Below are 20,536 nucleotides of genomic sequence, written 5' to 3' on the forward strand. Positions count from 1 at the left end.
CATACCAGTTATATTATTCACCCTTTACTTCCATCCAGTTACGCACACTAGATCATAATAAGTTCGCACAAACAGAGTGCAGAGCAGATCAAGGTTAACAGATGAAGAAATGTTATCCTATATTGGGCCATATAATTCCTGACTCAGGTTAATGCTACACAATCCTTTCACTCAAAGCACCAGCGCAACCGCTTTGTGGTACATCCCACAAGTGTTCTGAAAGCTGCTAGATCACAATCACTGCTCACACTGAACTGTGGCCATTCAGCCCTATGTAAAAACACTGAAACTGACTACAACCATATGCCATAAAATCAATTAAGCATGATCTGACACAAGTATGAGAGCTTTTCTTGGATCATGGCCTATATTCCAGACATGGCGCTAGATCCTAAAACACTTCATTTCCTACCGAAGTCCATACCATTTACATTCTCTGATATCTAAACCAGAAAAACACTTTCATGAAGAACAAAAATAACTAGATCTTGTCTTCAGTGTCTTCACTATCCCTTTGGATTACTTTTCCCTTACTAATTCATTGTTTTAGTAACTGGAAGATGCATCATCATTCCAAACCAAACCACTATGCTGTATGCACTAATCCTCCCACTAATAGTTGCTAGAAACATACTTGAGGTGTAAGTCAATTCCTTCTCACCCACAGCTTCTCAAGGGCAATTGTGTCATAGTCCTGTTGATGTGAGAGAACAGGAGAAATTTCACCTACAACCTCAGAAAAGCATAAGGAACGTTATCTCCTGTATGTTGTTATGAACATAATTCATCATCTTTTCATGAATGATGAGCATGAAACTTTTAAAGATCATGCTTCCTGGCAACCTTTCTTTTATTCTTGGTCTTGACCTCATTAACTTTCTCTATTCTTTGGTAGTCTAGCCAACCAGTGATCATCATGATCATTTCGTTTTCCTTGCCCAATAGTTCATCAGTCTTTTGACTTCCACTGTTCCCTTCTGATTTCCTTTTGTGTTCATAATTTTGAAAAGCTTTTGCACTAAAGTGGTTTCCATGTAAACTAAAAAGTTTTTGGTTTCCTAATTTTTACTTTTTGCAGCTATCCAAGGAATACACTAATCCAGTAAAATCTTTCAATTTGTTCTAAACTTAAGTATGTTTGCAGTGATACTGCCAATATGCTTTGCTAGTTCATAACTTGGTCTGGAATCAAACCATAGTTTAGAGCTTGATGTTTTTGTTCTTCCTTCTGATATGATCTCTCTCTGGAAACTATTTAAACTATGACCACTACAATATTATACTTAATCACAAAGAATATCAGTGGAGAAAGTAAGAAGTAACAAGCACAAGCATTTGAACCTTTTTATTTTGCTTTTACCTGTATTCACGTTCCTGGAGTATTTCAACAGGATCCAGCCCCTGTGGTTTCTGGATAGGGCTGATACGATTCTGTTTTTGCTGCAGCTGAACAATGGGTGAAGGTTGGCCAGGTGGTGGCTGTGGTACAGAAGGCCCAGGCATGGCAGCAGCAGGCTGGGCAGCAGGGGGAGCAGGAGAAGGCCTTCCACTAGGCGGTGGTGCAGCAAGCTTTTGTGGTGCACTGGAAACACTCATATCCGGGGCTTGGCCTGGATCAGAGAAACAATGCTTATTTTGTAACATGAAATATGCAACACAGTAAGAAATTCAAGATGACTTTTCAAGACAGAACATGAAGCTAACACAAATATTCAAAATTACCAAAAAATAAAAAGGAAAACATGCTGAGATAGACTTCACTATTAAAAAACATACTAAAATATATAGTGCAGGAAGTCATTCAAAGAAAGTAAAAGCATCTGAAACTTTATAATGAACACCATTTTTTTTTCCATTCTCACTAGCTTTCTATGAAGGCTAACATCTAAAAAAGTAGAACAGCCCTAGAATTTATTTCATGTAAGTGCAGGACATCATTCTGCCTCTTGTTCACTCTCCTTGCTTAAAAGAATGTATCTATAATCACAACCCAACTGCAAGCATGAATATCTCTGCTTCTAGAGCTCTGTGGTAACCAGACAGACATATTAAAATTCTTAAAATTGTACTTGAAGGTATCTGTCAAATATAAATAGCCTCTTTTTTGTTCCTAACTCTCAATTAATTGTATTTAAATGTTTCAAATACCAGGCACTTGATTGCACCTGTATCTTGCAAGATTTTAATCATTTTGAAAATAAATTCTCTCTTCAGGTAACATGAATATAGCATTTGCCAGTTATAGATACCAAGGATTACACATTTCAGTATGCCATCAAGTCAACAAGGCACTCATGCATACAGATGTGGAGGCAAACTGACATGTAGAACAAAAGATGTTGCAACATATAGATATCATCTAATTGTCTGCAGAATCATAATAGCCGGTACTAGGAAAAATAATACAAAGCATGCCTGTGATCTCATTGACAACTTTAGTTCAAATCCAACATCCTGAAATCTTTAGATTCTGGGTGTTCAGAGACCACTGTTTGTCATTCACATATCTGCACTGAAGTACAGAAAAGGAACCATAAGCACAAGTTTTGAATTCTGTGTTTTAACCACGCAACGATAAAAAAGACAAACAGTAAGCTGCTTATAGTTGAACACAACAGACATTATTATGACATAACGGATTATTCAGGTAAACCATCCATCTAGTAATTCTGTACACTTGCTAGCTTTTCCTGGCAGCAGCGTTTGAGCTAGGAGACAACACGGTCAGTAAACTCATACATACAGTTTCTCAGGAAACACTTTTTCCCTCTTCATTATCCTACTCAAATAGTAACCATTTGCTGGAGTACTCTAAGAAATGTAACTCTAAAACTGATCATGTACTAGTATTTTATTTTCTTTTTATGTTGCCATAAATTGCTGACTAGCAACAGAGAATTTTATGACACCAACTATCACAGAGTGATCACTGTCCCAGGACTCACCCACAAGCATTAATACAGCCTAAGATTTCTACAGTATGAGAAGCCTGTACAACTGGCAAGCTGGCAATATTGTATCTATTTTAAAATGGTCTAAAGAAAAAGAAAACCCTTCAAACAAAAGATGTATTATTAGAGATTCCAAATTCCTTGCAATATAATCCTTCTTTCCTTGTTTTCAGACAACAATATTAGCTTGTAAATCCACACATGGATAATCTGATTCACACAATTACTATCAAGGAAGAAAAAAAAATGTTACATTGTTCATTAGACCTTAAAGACTACACCGTGCTTTCAAAGGTAAGCTAATAAAAACTAGCCTCAGTCTACTAGGCTATGCAAATTTTTTTGTTTACAATAGAATAAGGAGTATTCTTAGGAAGGACAGCTTGCTACAGTTAAGCATGCTCAGTACATAATTTATTCAGTAGATTTTATGAGTGTCCCTCAGCCAACTTATACATTTCATTCTGATTGTAGAGAGGTGCTTCATGTTCAGGCCATGCAGCAGCTGCAATGATTTCACCAGGTCAAATACTCTGTAGCTGAATAAGTGGTAAGACACTCCTCAATATTTAAGTCCTAAGCAAAGTAAAGGTCACACTATTTCTCCAGTATGCCTCTTTACTTCCCCATTCTTTTTCCTGCCTCTTTTTCCCAATCCCTACCCACACAGTTTATCCATAACTCTAGGTATGATATAAAATTAGCATTATACTCCCTCTACCTTCAGTCCAAGTTTTAGGGGTAATGGCAGCTGTATGTCCAGGTATTCCTGGAGCAGGCCCTGGTCCAGCTACAGGACCACTTATTGCATGTAACCCAATACCTGCAATTTGACAGAGGAAAGAAACTTATTAAGATACAAAGCATTTCTAAATATACAAAAATCACCCTGCCTTCCAGCATGCTAGTCTGTTTAGGCAAATAGTATTTTTGTGCATTAAATATAGTTTTAAATAAATTCTACTGTTAAAAATAAACGTAATGAAGCATATTAAAATAATGTCTTCTGAAAAGACCCTCTACTTGATAGCAAAGTGACCAGTGGAGTTATTAAAACAAGTCATTAAAAAAAAAAAAACGACGAAAATAGGACCATCTTAACCCTCATTTCTAATACTAACTCAGTAATGAAAGTATTCAAAAAATACAACATATGTAGAGTGTTTAATGCAGTCTAGTTTTCTTAAAACCAGAAGGTGCTTGCTTATTGTACTATAGCACCTACTATCATTTGGGGCTGGACTAGATGATCTCTAGCGGTCTCTTCCAACCTTACCAATTTTATGATTCTATGATTTGGAGAAACAGAGTAAGAATATTTTTTTTCTTTTCCTTGTTATGCACTTGACAGTCCACTGAACATAGTTTGCTTTACTTTTCACATCCTATATAATCAGCCAACTTTTTCCAGATTTCACATCCATTTTTCTGCATAGTGACAGGGGACTGAAAATTCACTCCAAGAAAAGCACTAAAATTATGTTTGGTAAAGTATGATTGGCATTCAAAAAATGTCGGGCATAATCAGAGTGGACAGAGTTTATCACGCTAAAATCAAGTTTCAATATCCTACTAATAATATAACCGTTTTATGCACTTGCTCAAGCTTAAAACCAAAGACCACTGTACAAACTGATGCTAGAATACAATCTCAAGTTATATCCTCCTACACCACACATTTCTGTTATATTTCAAGGCAGAATTTGAAGAATTACCTGGGCAGTGACACAGTGTCAGATTCACTTACCAGACTGTCTGTTGAAGGCATTGGGAGCCTGTTGCTGTTGAATGCCAGGCAGGGTCCTCTTTCCCTGAACAGCAAGCTGGAGGTTTTCTGGTAAAGGCTGACCTCTAGCTAACATTTTGTAGGCTAGAATCTGAGCTCGGAGCTGATGCAGCTGTACAGGGCTGAAAGGCGAAGGACCTCTGTTAGGTTGACTCATAACTTGTGGGTCTCCTGGTATAATGGGTCCTGGCTGATTGGGAGTCATCTGCGGTGGAGTTGGACCTCCTCCAGACATCGGACTGGACACATGCTCTGGGGCTCCTAGTGGAGATGGGTGTGGAGACATATAACCTAGAACAGATAAGAGGATCAAAAATTTAACTTAATGGTTAGTCATATCTAAATTCCATTAACTTTCTATAATAGAACTTCCAGTGTAAAGATGTCTCTCAAGTTAGAATAGTTGGAGTATTTTCTGCAAGAACAAAAGTGTAATCTAAATTCCCTGGAATAGTAAGATGGCTACATGAGCTATTATTTGTACTGAACTATGATTGTATCATCCAATAATTTCTAAAAGTAACTACTATCACATTTAGAAGACAAATTAAAACATAAGTACAGTACCCAGAAATACCAGGATGGGGTACAGGGTCACTAGCATATTGGACAAATATTTTGTAATGAAACATATGCAACAAGGTCTGCCTATTTTAGAGCTTAATACTACGCATTTATTTTGATGCACACACATCAAGGAACACTCACTCATTGATAGGGGCCCTCTTTGCCAATAATCTCCAACACACAGTAGACAGTATCCAATTCATATTTTTGCACAGTTGCTCTAGTTTATATGGATTAAAACTTTGAGTTAGATGAACAACATTCAATACCCTTTATGACCTGAGTGCTCAAGAATGCTGCATTTCAACTCTGAGTAAAATTTCATCTTCTGAAGAAACTGCTGAAGATTGTGGCACACTACAAAGTTCCAGCAGAAGAGGCATGATTCTGGAGCGAACAGTACTTGCGCCCTATTAGAATCCTTGCCAATGCAGTGGTTTCAGGCTTGAATTTTAATTCCACTTAAAATATATTTGCTAAAGCTTCACAACACATCCATGAAAAGTGACGATACAGAATTTCAGGTGAGATGTCTAAGACCACATAGCATGTTACAGGAAAAATACAAAGATCGATCCTTCAAGTAATGCAATACATACAGCTAGATTTTAAAGATGTCCACCATCTGTGAGAAAGAGGTAGATATTTACCCACTTCACTCCTGTGTTGTACAGCACAATTAATGCTTGTATCAATTTGATAAGCCTAATAAAACAAAAAATCTTCCATGCACTTCACAAACTTGTGGGTCACAGAAACTCTGAAGTTCATGCCAACATCCTAATTTCTGTTACACTAAATCTACTCTTCCTCCACTGTTCTGACACTCCAAAGTGAAACTACAGCAACTTCATGTATACGTAGAGGAAGGCTTCTGTGAGCCAGACAATTTCACTGTTCTCATTTGTCTTCCAGTATGTGCAACATGGGCAAATCTAGTAGTAGTTTCAACTTCATTTTGCAAATGCCAGTATTTTTAAGTCCTAGAATTTATACAAGGGGATAGATGGGAGTGCTAAAGAACTAGGAATCCACTAACGCTGGAATCTAGGAATAAATACATTCTACAATAAACTAAAGGTTGAAATATCTAAGAAAAAAAGAAAGAGAACAGAGGATTTCAGTTCTACAAAAAATAAAAATGAAATAAAGGTACACTGGAGAAAAAAGGTTTTATATGAAAAAGACTAGGTAAGAGAGAAACAAACTGAATTCAGTATTATAACTAAAGAACTCAAAGACAGATGACAGCTCTGATGGGAGTAAGATTAAGTAACATAAGGGAAAAATATGGCCAGTGGGCTAAGGAAACCAAAGGAAAGCAAGTAAGTAATTCTAATATTTGCATCCCTTAAGTTATTTACTAGGTCAACATAAAAATTGTTTATATATCCACTGATGATGATAAAAGCTACGATAAATAATCTTAAATTTATTCCATTTATTAATCTCCTTCCACTAATTTGCTTTTGCCTAGAAATTTTTTTTAATTTATTTGTTAAGAAAGGAGAGAAGCTAAAAATCCCTCTTGTAAACTCACTGCTTTAAAAGAACAAACACTGTGCCATAACAAGAAGTAAAACATCGAATTGTGTTATGGCTATATACTTTAAAAATCTGAGATATACTGCAAAGTTTATTCATTACTACTACATTTCTAAATCTCAGAATCTGCTTTAACAACTGCCTTGAAATATACTGTTTCCAAAATTGCCTTTCAAAGTTTCTTTCCTCCTCAACATTACATTTATCCAAGTCATACAGTCCCGAATCACTGATAGATTTAAGATTCAGGATCTAGAAACCCACCCGAACTACCAAATTGAAGTCAGAAAGGCAGGATACTATTCAGCACTTACAACTGAAATTGTCAGGATTAATAGCAAGTCCTTGACTTAGACACAGAGGAGTTTTTGGAAGCAGACTACTTTGGAAATTTCTAGGCATATATTAATTACACTTTTTCCCTTCCTCAAAGTCCTTCGCACTAGGATTTTTGGCAACAAGGAAACTAGGATTTGCAAGAGTAAGGATTAAAACTAAATTTCAGTAGAACATTTGAGAAAAGGACAAAAGCCTTCCAAAATTCTCATAAAAGCTGTAAAATATGACATTTACAGGATCTAAATTTTGTGATGCTATATGGAAGTTTTCCTTTTTAAATCCAAAATCTTTCTGAAGGTTTACTAGGGTGGTAACATGTAGTCACAAGCTACTCCTAATAAATTCCCCAAATGACTTTTTTCCATACTTACTACACATAGTCCACTAATAGGTTAGGATGCACACATGGGATCTGAGTAACGGATGAAGACAGAGGTTAACAAGTACTTCTAAATAAATAAATAAATAGGATACAGAGCTTAAGAATGTTTAAGATACAGACAAAAAGGATCTGGCCTTCTTTTGAATTTTCTGCTACAAGATATTTCAGATACATTTTTTTCTGGCATACAGGAATTCCCACAATAAATGTTCAGCAAATTCTTAAAAGACCTAGTTCGTTAATTGCTCAGAAAAAAGCTACTCCTTTCCTGTAGATTCTCCATATAGGATTTTGAATTTAATTTAGCCTAACCTATTCAGTTTAGCTTAATCTGTGAAAGAGTAGGCAGCAAAATATTGAATGCTAAATCCCCAAAGGCGGGACAACTTCCAAGCCGTATCAGGTTGCTCAGGATCTCATCTCTGCAATTTCTCCCCATTCCTCTTAAAAATAAGTTAAACATAGTTTTCATTTTTGTATAATTCTGCTCAGCAGTTTAGCAAAGTAAATTTTACCAGTAAATTCCATATATCTGGTATCGATCCTGGTATTTTCAGCACAGCTCTTCTACAGAGGATGAACAGTTTCTAATGCAATCCAAACTCAGATCAATCTAGTAAACTATATAAACAGCTATATACGAATTCAGAGCAACAGATTCTTCTTTCTGTTAAATCTGTTAATATGAAAAGAAAGGTACCAAGACTAAACAGAAACATCAATATCATGCATGAGTTCAAGAAAAGACAATTGGTCACTTGAAATAGTCAGAAATGTTACTCCTCCTTCAATTTGCCACTCTAGAGGAAAGGAAGAACTGTTGGGGAGACAGATACCAATTCAAGAGTTTTTTCACCCACAAATCAATGTCAGATGTTTGTAAAAACACTCTGTCAGGATATGGCTGCATTAAAAATTTGACAATCTGTCTCAACTAGTACAAGGGAAACCTTACGCATGCTAGCATACCACTGAATATTAAGAAAATCTAAATAATAAAGCTGCATAGTTTATTTTAGCTGTGATCTTCAGTTAAAAAAAAAAGTAAACATCTCAGAAGAGTTACTGCTATCAAGACAGCAAATACACATTTACCAGCAGAATGACAAAGTTGTTACAGATTCAGTTTTTATGCATGGTTTTGACTTGCTGATCAAAGTAAGCCCAGCCACCTCAACAACTGTCAGATTACTGATTCTCACTACAGACTGCAAGAGTCATTACTCTCAAAATTCTGTATCAATTTGCCTTGGAAATACTCTTTTCTAGCTAGTAAGTTTGCGATCTTTATTTCAAGATTGTTCATCACAACTCTGTGTGCATTTTATATAGAAAAAAATACCTCAAATCTTCAGGTAATCCTTGTCCCAAGGGTTAATTATCCTCATGAAATCAGATGTAGCTATCGAATATGGTCTGAACTTGTCTGATTTAAACTTTGTGTAAAATCCATTTCACTTTTTTGCTAGATATACAAGTCATCTAATACAACCTTTTTTACCTACTGGAAATGTGCAGACTAATCACAGTTACCTGTTAATTCTCACCCTGACAGAATAAATATTCAAGTTTAACTTTCTACAGGCAAAAGCACAAGTCTTTCAAGTTGCAAGTGACTCATGTATGTGCCTTCTAAACATGGCACAATTTTCCAATATTTTTCTGAAGTGCAGACATACAAGTAGAATACAATATTACTATAAAGCTCTCACCTTTTTCATTAGCAAAGGTGGTATAGCTTTTCATTTAATATGCCCCTGTTTATCAATGCAGGTAGTACATTCCAATGTACATGACAACGCACATTTAAGTCTGCCATGACAACTTAAAACTCCCTTCAGTATTACTGCTTGGTATAATAGTCTCATGCCACCTACACAAAAAATACATTTTTCCTAGATATACTATGTTATTGGCTGTGTTAAAATCCATGCTGTAGAAATAAACCCTCTCTATTGAGCATCCTGACCAGCATTTGTAATTTATCTTTTTGTTATCTAAGGCTAAATCTCAGTGCTACCTGTAAATTAGCACTAATTTTACGTTTTTTCCGGATCTCTGAACCAGTGAACAACACTAAACCAAGAATAAAGCTGTATCTAAATTATAGTCTACCTAGAAATATCCTCAACCGGATACTGATCCTTTATTTACATTTTTTTAATAATCTGCCACCTAACTAGCTAAAGTGAATCTGTTTACTATACATTATATTGGTTTTGCTTAGTGTTATTTTTATCCTAAATTGAAGTGTCATACAGAAGCAAGTCAAGTGCCTTTTGTAAGTCCATCTGCCAAAGTTGTGTCTATGGTTACTACTACTAGCTTTACTGTAGCACAGAAAGGTCCCATATATGGGCCAGAATCCACTCTCGTGGATTCTTCCTCTCTGAGGAAGAATTTTCCCTTCAAAAGTCAGTTCTACTTCAAAAAATTGATACTGAAAAGTCACACAAGTCAGGTAAAATCATTTTGCTAATCTGTATCCATCTCCTCCTTCCACCATTTCTCTTTTTCAATCTTACAAACATGTAAATACATCAAACAGGGACCATCTATTAATAGGTTTGTGCAGAGAGAGGCAAACTAGCTCCCTAATTTCAGTTGGTATCTTCAGGTGTTGGTATACAGTAACTAATTATACAACATACCAAACCTTATCTATTCAACTAATTAATACTAGCAGGTGTTACTAGTCCAGTTAAATCTCCAGCATACTGAGCTGCTTAGAGAATGTATGTCCTTTTATGTTGCAAGCTAAATGATGTAAAGACGACATGCAGAATTGTAATGAAATAAGTTTCTAATTTCTGGGATGCACGTTTTTGGCAAGAACTTTGCTCAGCTCTTGGCCAAACATGATTAATATTAAAGAAGGTCACTCCAGGTCTGCTTGGATTCTTCTTTCTTACATCATGTTTCTTCATCATACATTTAAAATAGGTCCTATTCTAATCCATTTAAATTTATGATAACCACATAATATCAGAAAAAATATTTATTTTATAGATATGAACTGCAACCTGTAATAGTTTATTTGCCCAAGACACAGACTTGGATCCAAAAGGATTAACCTTTTTCCAGTACATGACTGATGAGCACTCTAGAGAGCAAGGGGATTAAGTTATTCCCCTCATCCTCTGATACTGCACTTTATCCTTTCCAAATACGGCAGAAAGGAAGTAACTCGAAAACTGTTCCATGTTACTTCTGACTCTTTGTGACACAAAGGGGACTCTAAATAATATTGCATGCATAGTGTTTATAAACCTTGACTATGCTGGTCCATTGGACTCTGAGGTGGGCCCATTCCAGGGTGAGGAGGTCGCATACTCTTCATGGAGCTACAATGAACATCTTCAACTATTCCTTTTTCATGCAAGCCATCAATGGTCTGTGAAAACAAAATAAATATTTATACAGAGATAGCATGTAAAAATCTAAGGGACTTTAACTCAAAATTTACACATGTACATACAGAAAAGTAAAAATATCTCTTAAAGCTCTTGAAATGTAAAAACAATGGGAAACTTCACCTCCAGAATCAGAAATTTTGTAAAGCACAGCACTACAAGGCTTACCTCTCTCTGCCTCCTTCCCCCAACACCTTTTTTTTTTCCTGATGTGCTTTAGGCAATGCCAGGAAGGCAAACTGTCCAAATACAAACACATGAACTGTATTGGCCTCATATTACAAAACACTGTAACACACACCAACTCAGGAAAGTACAGCTTGTGGCTTTGCCTGAGTTATTTTTAACCCAAACTTTGCCCTTTCAGTCACTGTTCTACTGGAACACTCCAAACACTGCTTCTCTTCAAACATAAAAGTTTCATTGCAGGAGGTAGCCTCTTTGCAGGCAAAAAACAGAGAAAAGCACCGGAATAAAGGAAGACTTGGTTCTGTTCAACTACTTGCTCCCCTACAGTCACTGTCGCCTCATTCACTCCTGAAAAACAACAATCTCAATGGTATTTAAAAGGCAAAACAAGGACAAGCGACTCTCTAAGAAAGCAAAGAGAAGACAACTTAGAGTCAGAAAAATATGCTGAAGGCATACAGAGCACTGGAAAAGGCTCCCAACAGAAGCTGCAAGAATCTGGATGTGAAAATAGGTAATACCAGAAAATGCTGTAACATCAGAATGAAAAGAGACCTTAAGAAAACCAAAAATATTTACCTGAAAGCAAGAATTCCATCAGGTCCATAAGCATGACAGAGATTCCGCTCATTAACTGCTGACTTAGAATGCTTGCGAGGCTTTGTACAAGGAAGAAAAAAGCTGGCAGCATTCACTCCATTTCTCCCTACTAAAATCTGCAACTCTGCCTCTCTTTGTAATATATACATGAATGTATACTAAATATTAACTGGTCTTGCAAGCCCTAGCATGAAATCAGACTGTTGTATCTTAATGCACACCTACTCATTGAGAACGCTTTCAAAGAAAAAAAATACAGAGTTAGGAAAACTTATTCCAATGGAAAACACAGTCAATTAATGGAAAGTATGTAAAAGAAGCTACATGAAGTTATAAAAAAAGAAACTGTTGCATTTCTTCTGTTTGAGCAATCTGTTGTACACGAATCAATTAACAGAACTAAGCACTGGTCATTCTTTCTATGTACATAGAGGGAAAAATAATTCTAAATTTTAATTGATAAATCCTTCATATAGTTTTCCCATTTTCCTTTGGAATAATAATAAAATAATAAAAATCTGTAATCATTTGTTTCTTTGGCTTACTGTTGCTTCTGAAAGATTCCACTGATATGATTTTTTTCCTTATCAGAAACTCCAGGCTAAAAAGAGAGAAGCAACATGGATTTCTTACTTTTCAACAAAACATGTCGTTTTCATGAAAAAAAAAAAAAAAAAAGAAAAAAAAGAAAAGACAGAGCCTATATCAGATAAAAAGAAAAAAATTTGTTATTTGAGAAGCTATTTTTTATTACAAAAATCATGGTACACGTCCAGGACCAAATCTTTAGAGCCTCCAAGAGGAGAGAGAGAGATTGTGCAGAAGACTGGATCTCCTTTTTAGAGCAGAGGACTCCTGATAGCAACACATCTGTGGTGTCACTGCAGGGAGGATGTCACTACACTGATGGAAAGCAGAAGCAGCACCTCTCTGGATACAGACAGCTCTGAATGGACTAGGATGTGACACAGCATACAGAGTGAGGGCACTAGGATACAAGCACATGGAGGCAGGGGAAGGGGCTGACATTAACAAAGAGCACCAGTGAAGAGGTAGAGCAGCAGTGAAGACGAAAGCAAATGCCTGGGTAGAATTACTTTTTTGAAAAGAGAATTAAAGAAGAAAAAAAGGAAAATAAAGGATCTGTGGTGACACAAAGGAACTTCAATTGAAGAAATGGTTCTGTGCAAAGAGTTGACAAAAGAATTTTTTTTTAAGAGAAATATTTCAAATAAACAAAATCTCTAGCCAATTGAAATGTTTCAAGCATAATGGAAGGGAGCCTAAATATAGCAAAAAAGGCTTGTTTTTGTTTGTAGAAATTATGCTGTAAGAAACTGAAAGTGCAATTCATTAGAAACAGATTGGGAAAGGTAGACTTGATTAATCTGTTTTTTATTGTCAAAGCTATGAAAGATAAAAATGACATGAATTTTTCCATTTGAGGATAAAATCAGTTTTAATTATTACAGTATTGCTAACTTATGCAGATGGCTTTATGCTTTCAAGTATATTTTTAATCTGAAAGCAGCTCTACTGTCCAAGAAAAAAACTATTAAATAGAGAAGATAAATGAGCAGAGGACTATAAAAATTGAAAAATGATTATTTTTCATAACCTCTTTGAATCACTGTATAGTTACAGAGTTGGATAACAACAAAAAAAACACAACTCTACAGAAAAGACCTTATACTCATGCAATTTCTGTAAATCCTTCAATCCTGTATAAATTATTAAAGATATCTTCCTAAGAGACATCGTTGGCATGAAAAATATAACCTGTAACACCGAAACAGCACCACTGTTGTAAGGTTCTTTTCATTTCTTTTGATATTATCATAGCACAGAAGGGAAATATAAAGTTGAGACATATTCAACCGTAAGCACACATTACTCTTTTTCATTGTTCCATGTAAGTAAGAATTGGTGCAGTACAGGCTTAACAGGGAACAGTGCTTCCAGAAATCATGAGATACCTTTAACTACACACAAGCCCATACTTACAAGAGCTGGCATTTTAGGTAGTGCCTTAAGTACAGGGAATATTTTAACTATATCACTTTTGCTCTTCATTTAGGAACCAAGGTCTTCCCACAAACTGCATTAAATCACTATTTAATCTACTTCTAGGAAAACTATCAGATTAAAGTGTCTTCTTTTTTCCTGCTTCCTTCCTTAAAAAAGATTAAGACCACTCACCTTGAAATCAGAGACCAAGAGCTGAGTATAAAACTAGACTTCTTCTAGATCCTGCACCTTCTATATAAGCCACACAGCAGTCTGTTGTCATGTAACTGCATAGTGCAACTGAAGGCTGAACTAATGGACAATGAGACTGACTCTGGTTGCCCTTACGGTAGGGACTTGGCCAACAATCCTGTCTATCATATGTAAATCATTAAAATATAGTTTTTTTCCTAGGGCTCTGCTAATCCTTTAATGCCCACAGCAATACCTTTTTTCCTCTTAATAAAGTAAACAAATACAATAGAGGGAATGGAGGGAACACTTCACTGAATAGAAAAGTGTTACTTTCAGGACCAGAACAGCACCTTAAGGTACCCAAGATGTCTAATATTCAAAGATCTATTAACCAATCAAGAAAGGGGAGAACATTTGCTTTCTGTTTTAATGGAACATTTGAATGAACAAATAATACATTAAACAGTTTTAGAAAAGTCATTTTTGTAGGAAAACTATTTTTTCTGTCACTCAATTCTAGCAAAGTAATACTATTGTCTGTGACATTATAATAGTTTTTCCAGAGCTAGTAATCATTTACAGTACACTCCATTATAAATTCACAAAAGAAGTCACTATGTTTCAGGTTATGATTACACAGAACAGAAAATAAACTCAGAGCACACAGTGCGCTTTCCATTCCTCAAATAAGAACCATGCAAATTAAACAGATATATTGTTGTCAAAACTAAATGAGAGCGTTAAAAGTCACGTGGCATAAGTATATACAGACAACTCAGTCCATTCAGACTAGTACCATCCATCCTTATGGTATGCCTCCAAAAGGGCCCCATAAGTGGATGCTCAAGAAGAGTAAGATTAGGACATCCACATAACAATGTTTCCCTCAGTTATCTTTGCGACCTCCAAGTATTTTCAGCTCAGAGCACTTTTAGGCTGTAATGGTTTGTCCCCTTCCCAAAGACTTCTAGGTATGTCTCCTTGAACCAGTGGAGCTGTCTCGCAGCCACAACATACTTCAGTAAAAATTAGAATTGTAGTGACTCTCCTAAGAATTTCATTAAGTCTAAAGATTACTTCAGAAAGTACCAAGAAAGATGATTAATTTATTTCTTCTGTCCTAACTGCAATAAATTCTCTCATGGACGAGTTTTCTGGTTATTACCTGAATAGAGTCTTTAACCTTCACATTGCCTGCTGTTAAATAAACTGCTGTTAATAAATTAATAATTTAATTAATTGTTAATAATTAACTGCTGTTAATAAACTGTGGGAGTTATGATTTACTATTACAACTTATCTCAATCAGTTCACTTTTGTACTTAACGCATTTTTTTTTATTCTGTATGCATTACATTATTCTCTGTAATCTAGTCAGATATCCAATATAAAATGAAGGCCTTTCTCTGTTTAGTTTGTGAATTTTAACGTAAGAACCACTCTAATTTGCATATGTATGCAGAGATATACATATCCTAAAAGTAGTTGCAGAACTGGAACATATTTTGCCCAATCTCTCACTTCTTTCATTTGTTCTCATTAGGAAAAGTAAAGTACAGTCTTGCATCATGACTTAAAAGTCAAATTGCTTTATATAACACTACGCAGAAAGAAAATAATTATCTAGCCAAACTGTAAACTGCACCTGGCTGACCACATTTTGATTAGACACTTTTTGAATTACATGGAACAACACTCAAGATTATCTGCAAAATTTTCTGAAGGCACACTTTGACAGCAGTTTTAAATTAACCATTCCCCTTGTCCTTCCCTCAGCTGTCCCAATACACTACTTGTGGGCTGCACAGGAAGAGAGACCAGGAAATTGATCTAAAATAAAATATTTAACAAGAAAAAAATATTAATTTTTCACCTGTATCAGTTCAACAGACCGATTTTGTGTCTTGCATGCTCCTGCACTCACCCTTTCTCACAGAGAGGGAGAGGGAGAAGGAGAGGCAGAGGGAGCCTAGAGAAGAGCAAGGGCATTCAAACAATGTTGCTACTGAAAAAAAAATACTTGGGAAATTATAGCCTTAATCTCATTCTCACAATCATAGGACAGAAGAGGGAAAGTAATTTTTCTCTGGGTATACTGACTGATCACCTTTTAGTGTACTATCCAGACTCTTCAGAGTCATGGTACATTCTTCAAAACTTGTCAATGCCTTGAGACATTACAATGTGAGAAATTCTACTCTTCCTCACAGAATTTCTCAGATGATTCTAGACTCTCCAGAAGAACTTTGTAGGATGGTATTTGCTGTTCTTTTTCTAACGCTGACATAGCAAATATCTACTAAGGAACACAAAAGGTAAACCAGGATATAGCAGTTAAAGATATACTGTATGGAGCATTCAGCTGTTCTACAGAAAGTTCATGGTGCTGCCACTCTTTTGTGTGGCTGTACAGTATTTCAAAACAGAAATAACAGAGAGCTGAAGATGTAAACCCTGGCTGTTTGTGAAGCCTTAGGAATTTACCAGACCCCTGGAAGCTTGGACTGTAACTGACTCCATAAACAAGGAATATCAATTGCAAATGTCTAATCTGGCTAGCAGCTAAATTAGATTCTTCAAGATTCACATGCAAAACTAAGTACTCAGTGTGCTAACCTCTCAGAGATTACAATTACAACAGTTCTGCACAGATGGGGAGCTGGATCATGGTTCTCCATCACCTCAACTGTCTTTGTGTTATCAAAAGTTTTAATGATACAATTTTTCATGCAAAAGATGACAGTATTGTATCCTCACTGACTGGATAAAACAACTTCTGTTTTAATGACTTAAATTAATACAGACACAAAAGTAGAAACTTGACGAAGTTGCCAATTCAAAAGGAAAAAAAAAACGAAATGCTTTTAAAACTATTATTTGATGTTTTCTGCATGTGCTTATAACAATACCAAGTAGCACCAACACTGTTCTGAACTTGGCTCTATAAGCTGTTATTGTATATTTCTGCAAGTAAAATTAAAATTATCATAAATTCTAAACCTTTGCTTCACAATTTAATAAAATGTGAATATTTAATAGAATATTCTCAAAGAAATACTCTAGACAGAAAAATACTTCCTCGAACCAAAGGACACTGATGATTGTCTAAGCACACATGTAACTTTAAGCATAAAACAACAATGACTGAAGTCAGATTATTCACCTTTTCTAAATTATATAGTTTAAAATTCCTTAGTGAAACAAAGCCTATGTAAATTAATCCGGAAACAAACTTTCTCCATCCACACAGAATATTAAACAAATTTGTAGACATGAGCATTTTAAGAGTTAAAATAATTTTTAAGAGACCTATTTTCACGTAAAACAAAAAAAAAAAAAAAAAAAAAAACTCAGAAAATATGCAATATGGTAGCAGACCACAAAACGGAGCACAAGAAAAAATATCTTACAAGAACATTTATTTAATTACAAAAAAAAATGTTAGAATGATTTTACACTACTCCAAATTTATTCTCTAGTAAGGTCTATCCTGTTGAAAAGTTGAAGTTGTTGAAAGTTGTTGTTGAAAAACAAGCAAGCTGTGTTTAGTCTGATATATTTATTATTATCTTTAATAATAAAGATAGAATTAAGATTGTAGCTCCACTTCCACATGAAATAGAATACGTCTTATGCAGGTCTAAATGTAGTACAAGTATGTTTTTTATCAGTGGAGAAAACTCTAGGGGAAAAAGGTTCACTTGTAAAAAGCTATTACCTTATGCATTTGATGCATGCCTTCCTGTGGATAATCAGTAGGCCCCATTGTCGGCACTGGGTGCGGGACACTGGGTGGACCAGGACTTGGCCCCATCATGCTGTGTACTGAGCCAGGAGATGGCCCTGGTCCTGGGCTAGGTCCTAGAATCGGTCCAGGTGAAGGTCCTGGTCCAGGGGAAGGACCAGGATGAGGCATGGCACCAGGGTCTGTAGGCGTGGACATCTATTTTCTGTCTCCTTTTCAATAAGCAGAATCGCTCTAATAACAAAACAAAATGAAAACAGAATTTCTATGTGACATTAGGGGCATTGAAAAAAATACTTAATGAAGAAAATCTGCTGGTAAGCATTACACACACACACACACACACACACACACACACACACACAAGCTCTCATCAGTAGAAAATGCCTAAGTGATCCCTAACATGATATATTAGTATGCCCATCCTTCAAAAAGCCGCCTAGAAGGTTCAAGGAACTTGACAGTTCAGTCAGTTTCTGGATGTTTATGTATCATCCACATAAGAAAAGTTTCTATGCTAAGAGAAGCGTCTACCAGGGAATATGAATTCAGCTGAATTGAAATCATCAAATTACATTACAAAGAGTAAAGCACAGAACACCTAAAGGCACATAAGACTGTTCCGCATCTCTGAGCAGACATGCTTGTTCTGAAATCTCCCCCTAATTCATCAGATACAGTGCAATTCTTATTTATAAAACGCACAGTGAGAGAGCAGGAAAAGTATTAAAAATCATTCTAAAACTATTTCATGACTTTTTAAAAAATATTTAACTTAAGACCTCTCTGGTTATCTCTGTATGCAATCACAATATCAAACGAAACAGACAACATAAAAGACAACAGATTGCTTTGGACTGAACCCAGTTGTAACTTACTTGAGGGGTTCTGCTGATGTCACAAGCCACAAGAATGCAGCTCAAGTGACTTACAAAATGGTATGAGCTCAGAAAATGAATTATAGGCCTTCACTTGCTAGAAAACTACCTTTTGCTATTTTTTGTTTCTGTGTTCCTAAAAGAACAGATTGAGGCAGACTTGAAACATTCTTCTTCTCCAACTTTCCAAGAACTTTCACTGGTGTCTAACATTGGGAACTTTTAGTCTGCTAATGCCTGTGTATTGTACCATCGTGACAGGGTTGCCATACTTTTACAGAAGTGATGATCAGCTGCTATCAACAAAACCAGTCACCTTGCCTGGTACTCCCCACTTCCTAGCAGCACCATTTTGATGCGCTTGATCACACAATGATCTCATTATCTGAGGAGTCAAATCAGCAGATAAGTAACCTTGTTTAAAAAAAATGCTCATTTCAATTTCTAAATTGCTTTCCTTTAAGGACACGGGAGTCTTGGTGCTAGCATAAGAAAGCAAGTAGAATCTCAGTGCCAGCCCAAGAAAGCAAGTTAAGTTCCCCACATCCAGCCGTAATTCACTATTAGATGGGCTTAGCCTACTTACTTTTTTAAAATTTACTTTGAGTGTAGTTTTATAATAAGGTTACCTGCCCTTGGGTACTTGTCCCATAACAATTAAACCAATAGAAAGAAAACCAAGTATTTTACAGAAGTGTTCTATTCTGCAATATTTCGATAGTACGTTTTAAGACCTAGGAGATCTCCCTAACCCATCTTCTCTCCTTACAGGACTTTCAGCAGAAGATAGTGTTCCACTTTCAACTTACAGGTTTATCATTATCCATAATTACCAGTAGTTCCTTTCTGGTGTGAGGGACTAGTGTAAACCCTGCTATGAGACAACTTGTACAAACCCACATTACAACCCTGCCAGTACCCTGGCTAGCCAAAGTCATACTAAGAAAGCAATGCTCAAAAAAAAAAAAAAAAAATAAAGCACCCTCCCAAGATTCCTACCAAACAAAAAAAGAAGTCCATTTGTAAGACATGATAGGGATAAGAAAAAGTGTATTGGTGCTTTCTGCTGGTAATTTGGCAATTTAAATTTTATAGAACTGACGATCCTTTTTCTTCCACAATCAAAAGAGTATTTAGCAATTAGAACCAATACAGCAGACAAAATGCTACCAAAATGCTTATTAATTCCCTCTTACGCTTTATTAGTTGCTTACTCTCCTCTGATTCAAGACAACAAACTAGCACAAGGGCTGTTTAAATCATTTAAAATAAAATATTCTCACTCAAAATAAACTACCTTAGGATCCTATTTCCTTGCAAGGTAAGGCAGGGTGGTACCTTTGAAGTTTCTCTGTTCAAGACATAAGACAACAACGAGCACTTGAGTGGCTAATTAGTCCCTCATAATCCCACAACATCACCACAAAAAGAATCATGTTTTAAAAATTATCACAACTGCATATATCATGCCATGATATATGCAATTTCACTGTATGAAGGACAACAGATATTTCCACAGAGCAAAGAATTTTTATGAGAGATGATTCCTACATTGCAAAATACAGGAGTGTGCTAAGACTGCACCCTTACAGCTGAATCCCTCTGTATGCTGGAAGCTAAATTCAGTCAGTTTAACAAGGTAGAACCTAACACCAAGACCATTATCATGAAAAATGTATACAGAGTTGTTACACCATCAATTTTTAAGTAAAACAATTACTAACAGTGCACAATATCACATAATGTCATATTTTACAAAATACTTTTGCCTAAATCTGTCTAACAAAAAGGTTATCAAAATCCCTCATCCCATGCACCTTTATTTCAAACTTAACTTATGGTTCTCATAAAAATTTATTGGTCTCAGTTTCCACGCTCCTGGTCGCAATTTTATTTATATACACACATTAAAAAGTTCCAGTAAGCAAATTATAAAGAT

The 20,536-nt window shown here is 35.8% G+C and overlaps 1 protein-coding gene across 4 annotated transcripts in view; it reads right to left on the reverse strand.

Moving 5' to 3' along the window:
* SMARCA2 (SWI/SNF related, matrix associated, actin dependent regulator of chromatin, subfamily a, member 2) overlaps positions 1-20,536 on the reverse strand; it is a 109,401-nt gene that overhangs the window by 81,507 nt on the left and 7,358 nt on the right. For 2 of the 4 annotated variants that reach the window (XM_062599040.1, XM_062599041.1), the window contains exons 2-6: positions 17,693-17,953; positions 10,841-10,964; positions 4,699-5,028; positions 3,673-3,774; positions 1,361-1,610 (exon numbers count right to left, since the gene is read on the reverse strand). In XM_062599040.1, coding sequence (XP_062455024.1) covers positions 1,361-1,610; positions 3,673-3,774; positions 4,699-5,028; positions 10,841-10,964; positions 17,693-17,917 — 1,031 coding nt within the window. In that variant the 5' untranslated portion in view covers positions 17,918-17,953. The remainder of the gene's footprint in view (positions 1-1,360; positions 1,611-3,672; positions 3,775-4,698; positions 5,029-10,840; positions 10,965-17,692; positions 17,954-20,536) is intronic. The other 2 variants (XM_062599044.1, XM_062599042.1) reach the window with 2 other exon arrangements.

Source organism: Rhea pennata, chromosome Z (assembly GCF_028389875.1).
Source record: "Rhea pennata isolate bPtePen1 chromosome Z, bPtePen1.pri, whole genome shotgun sequence".
NCBI lineage: Eukaryota > Metazoa > Chordata > Aves > Rheiformes > Rheidae > Rhea > Rhea pennata.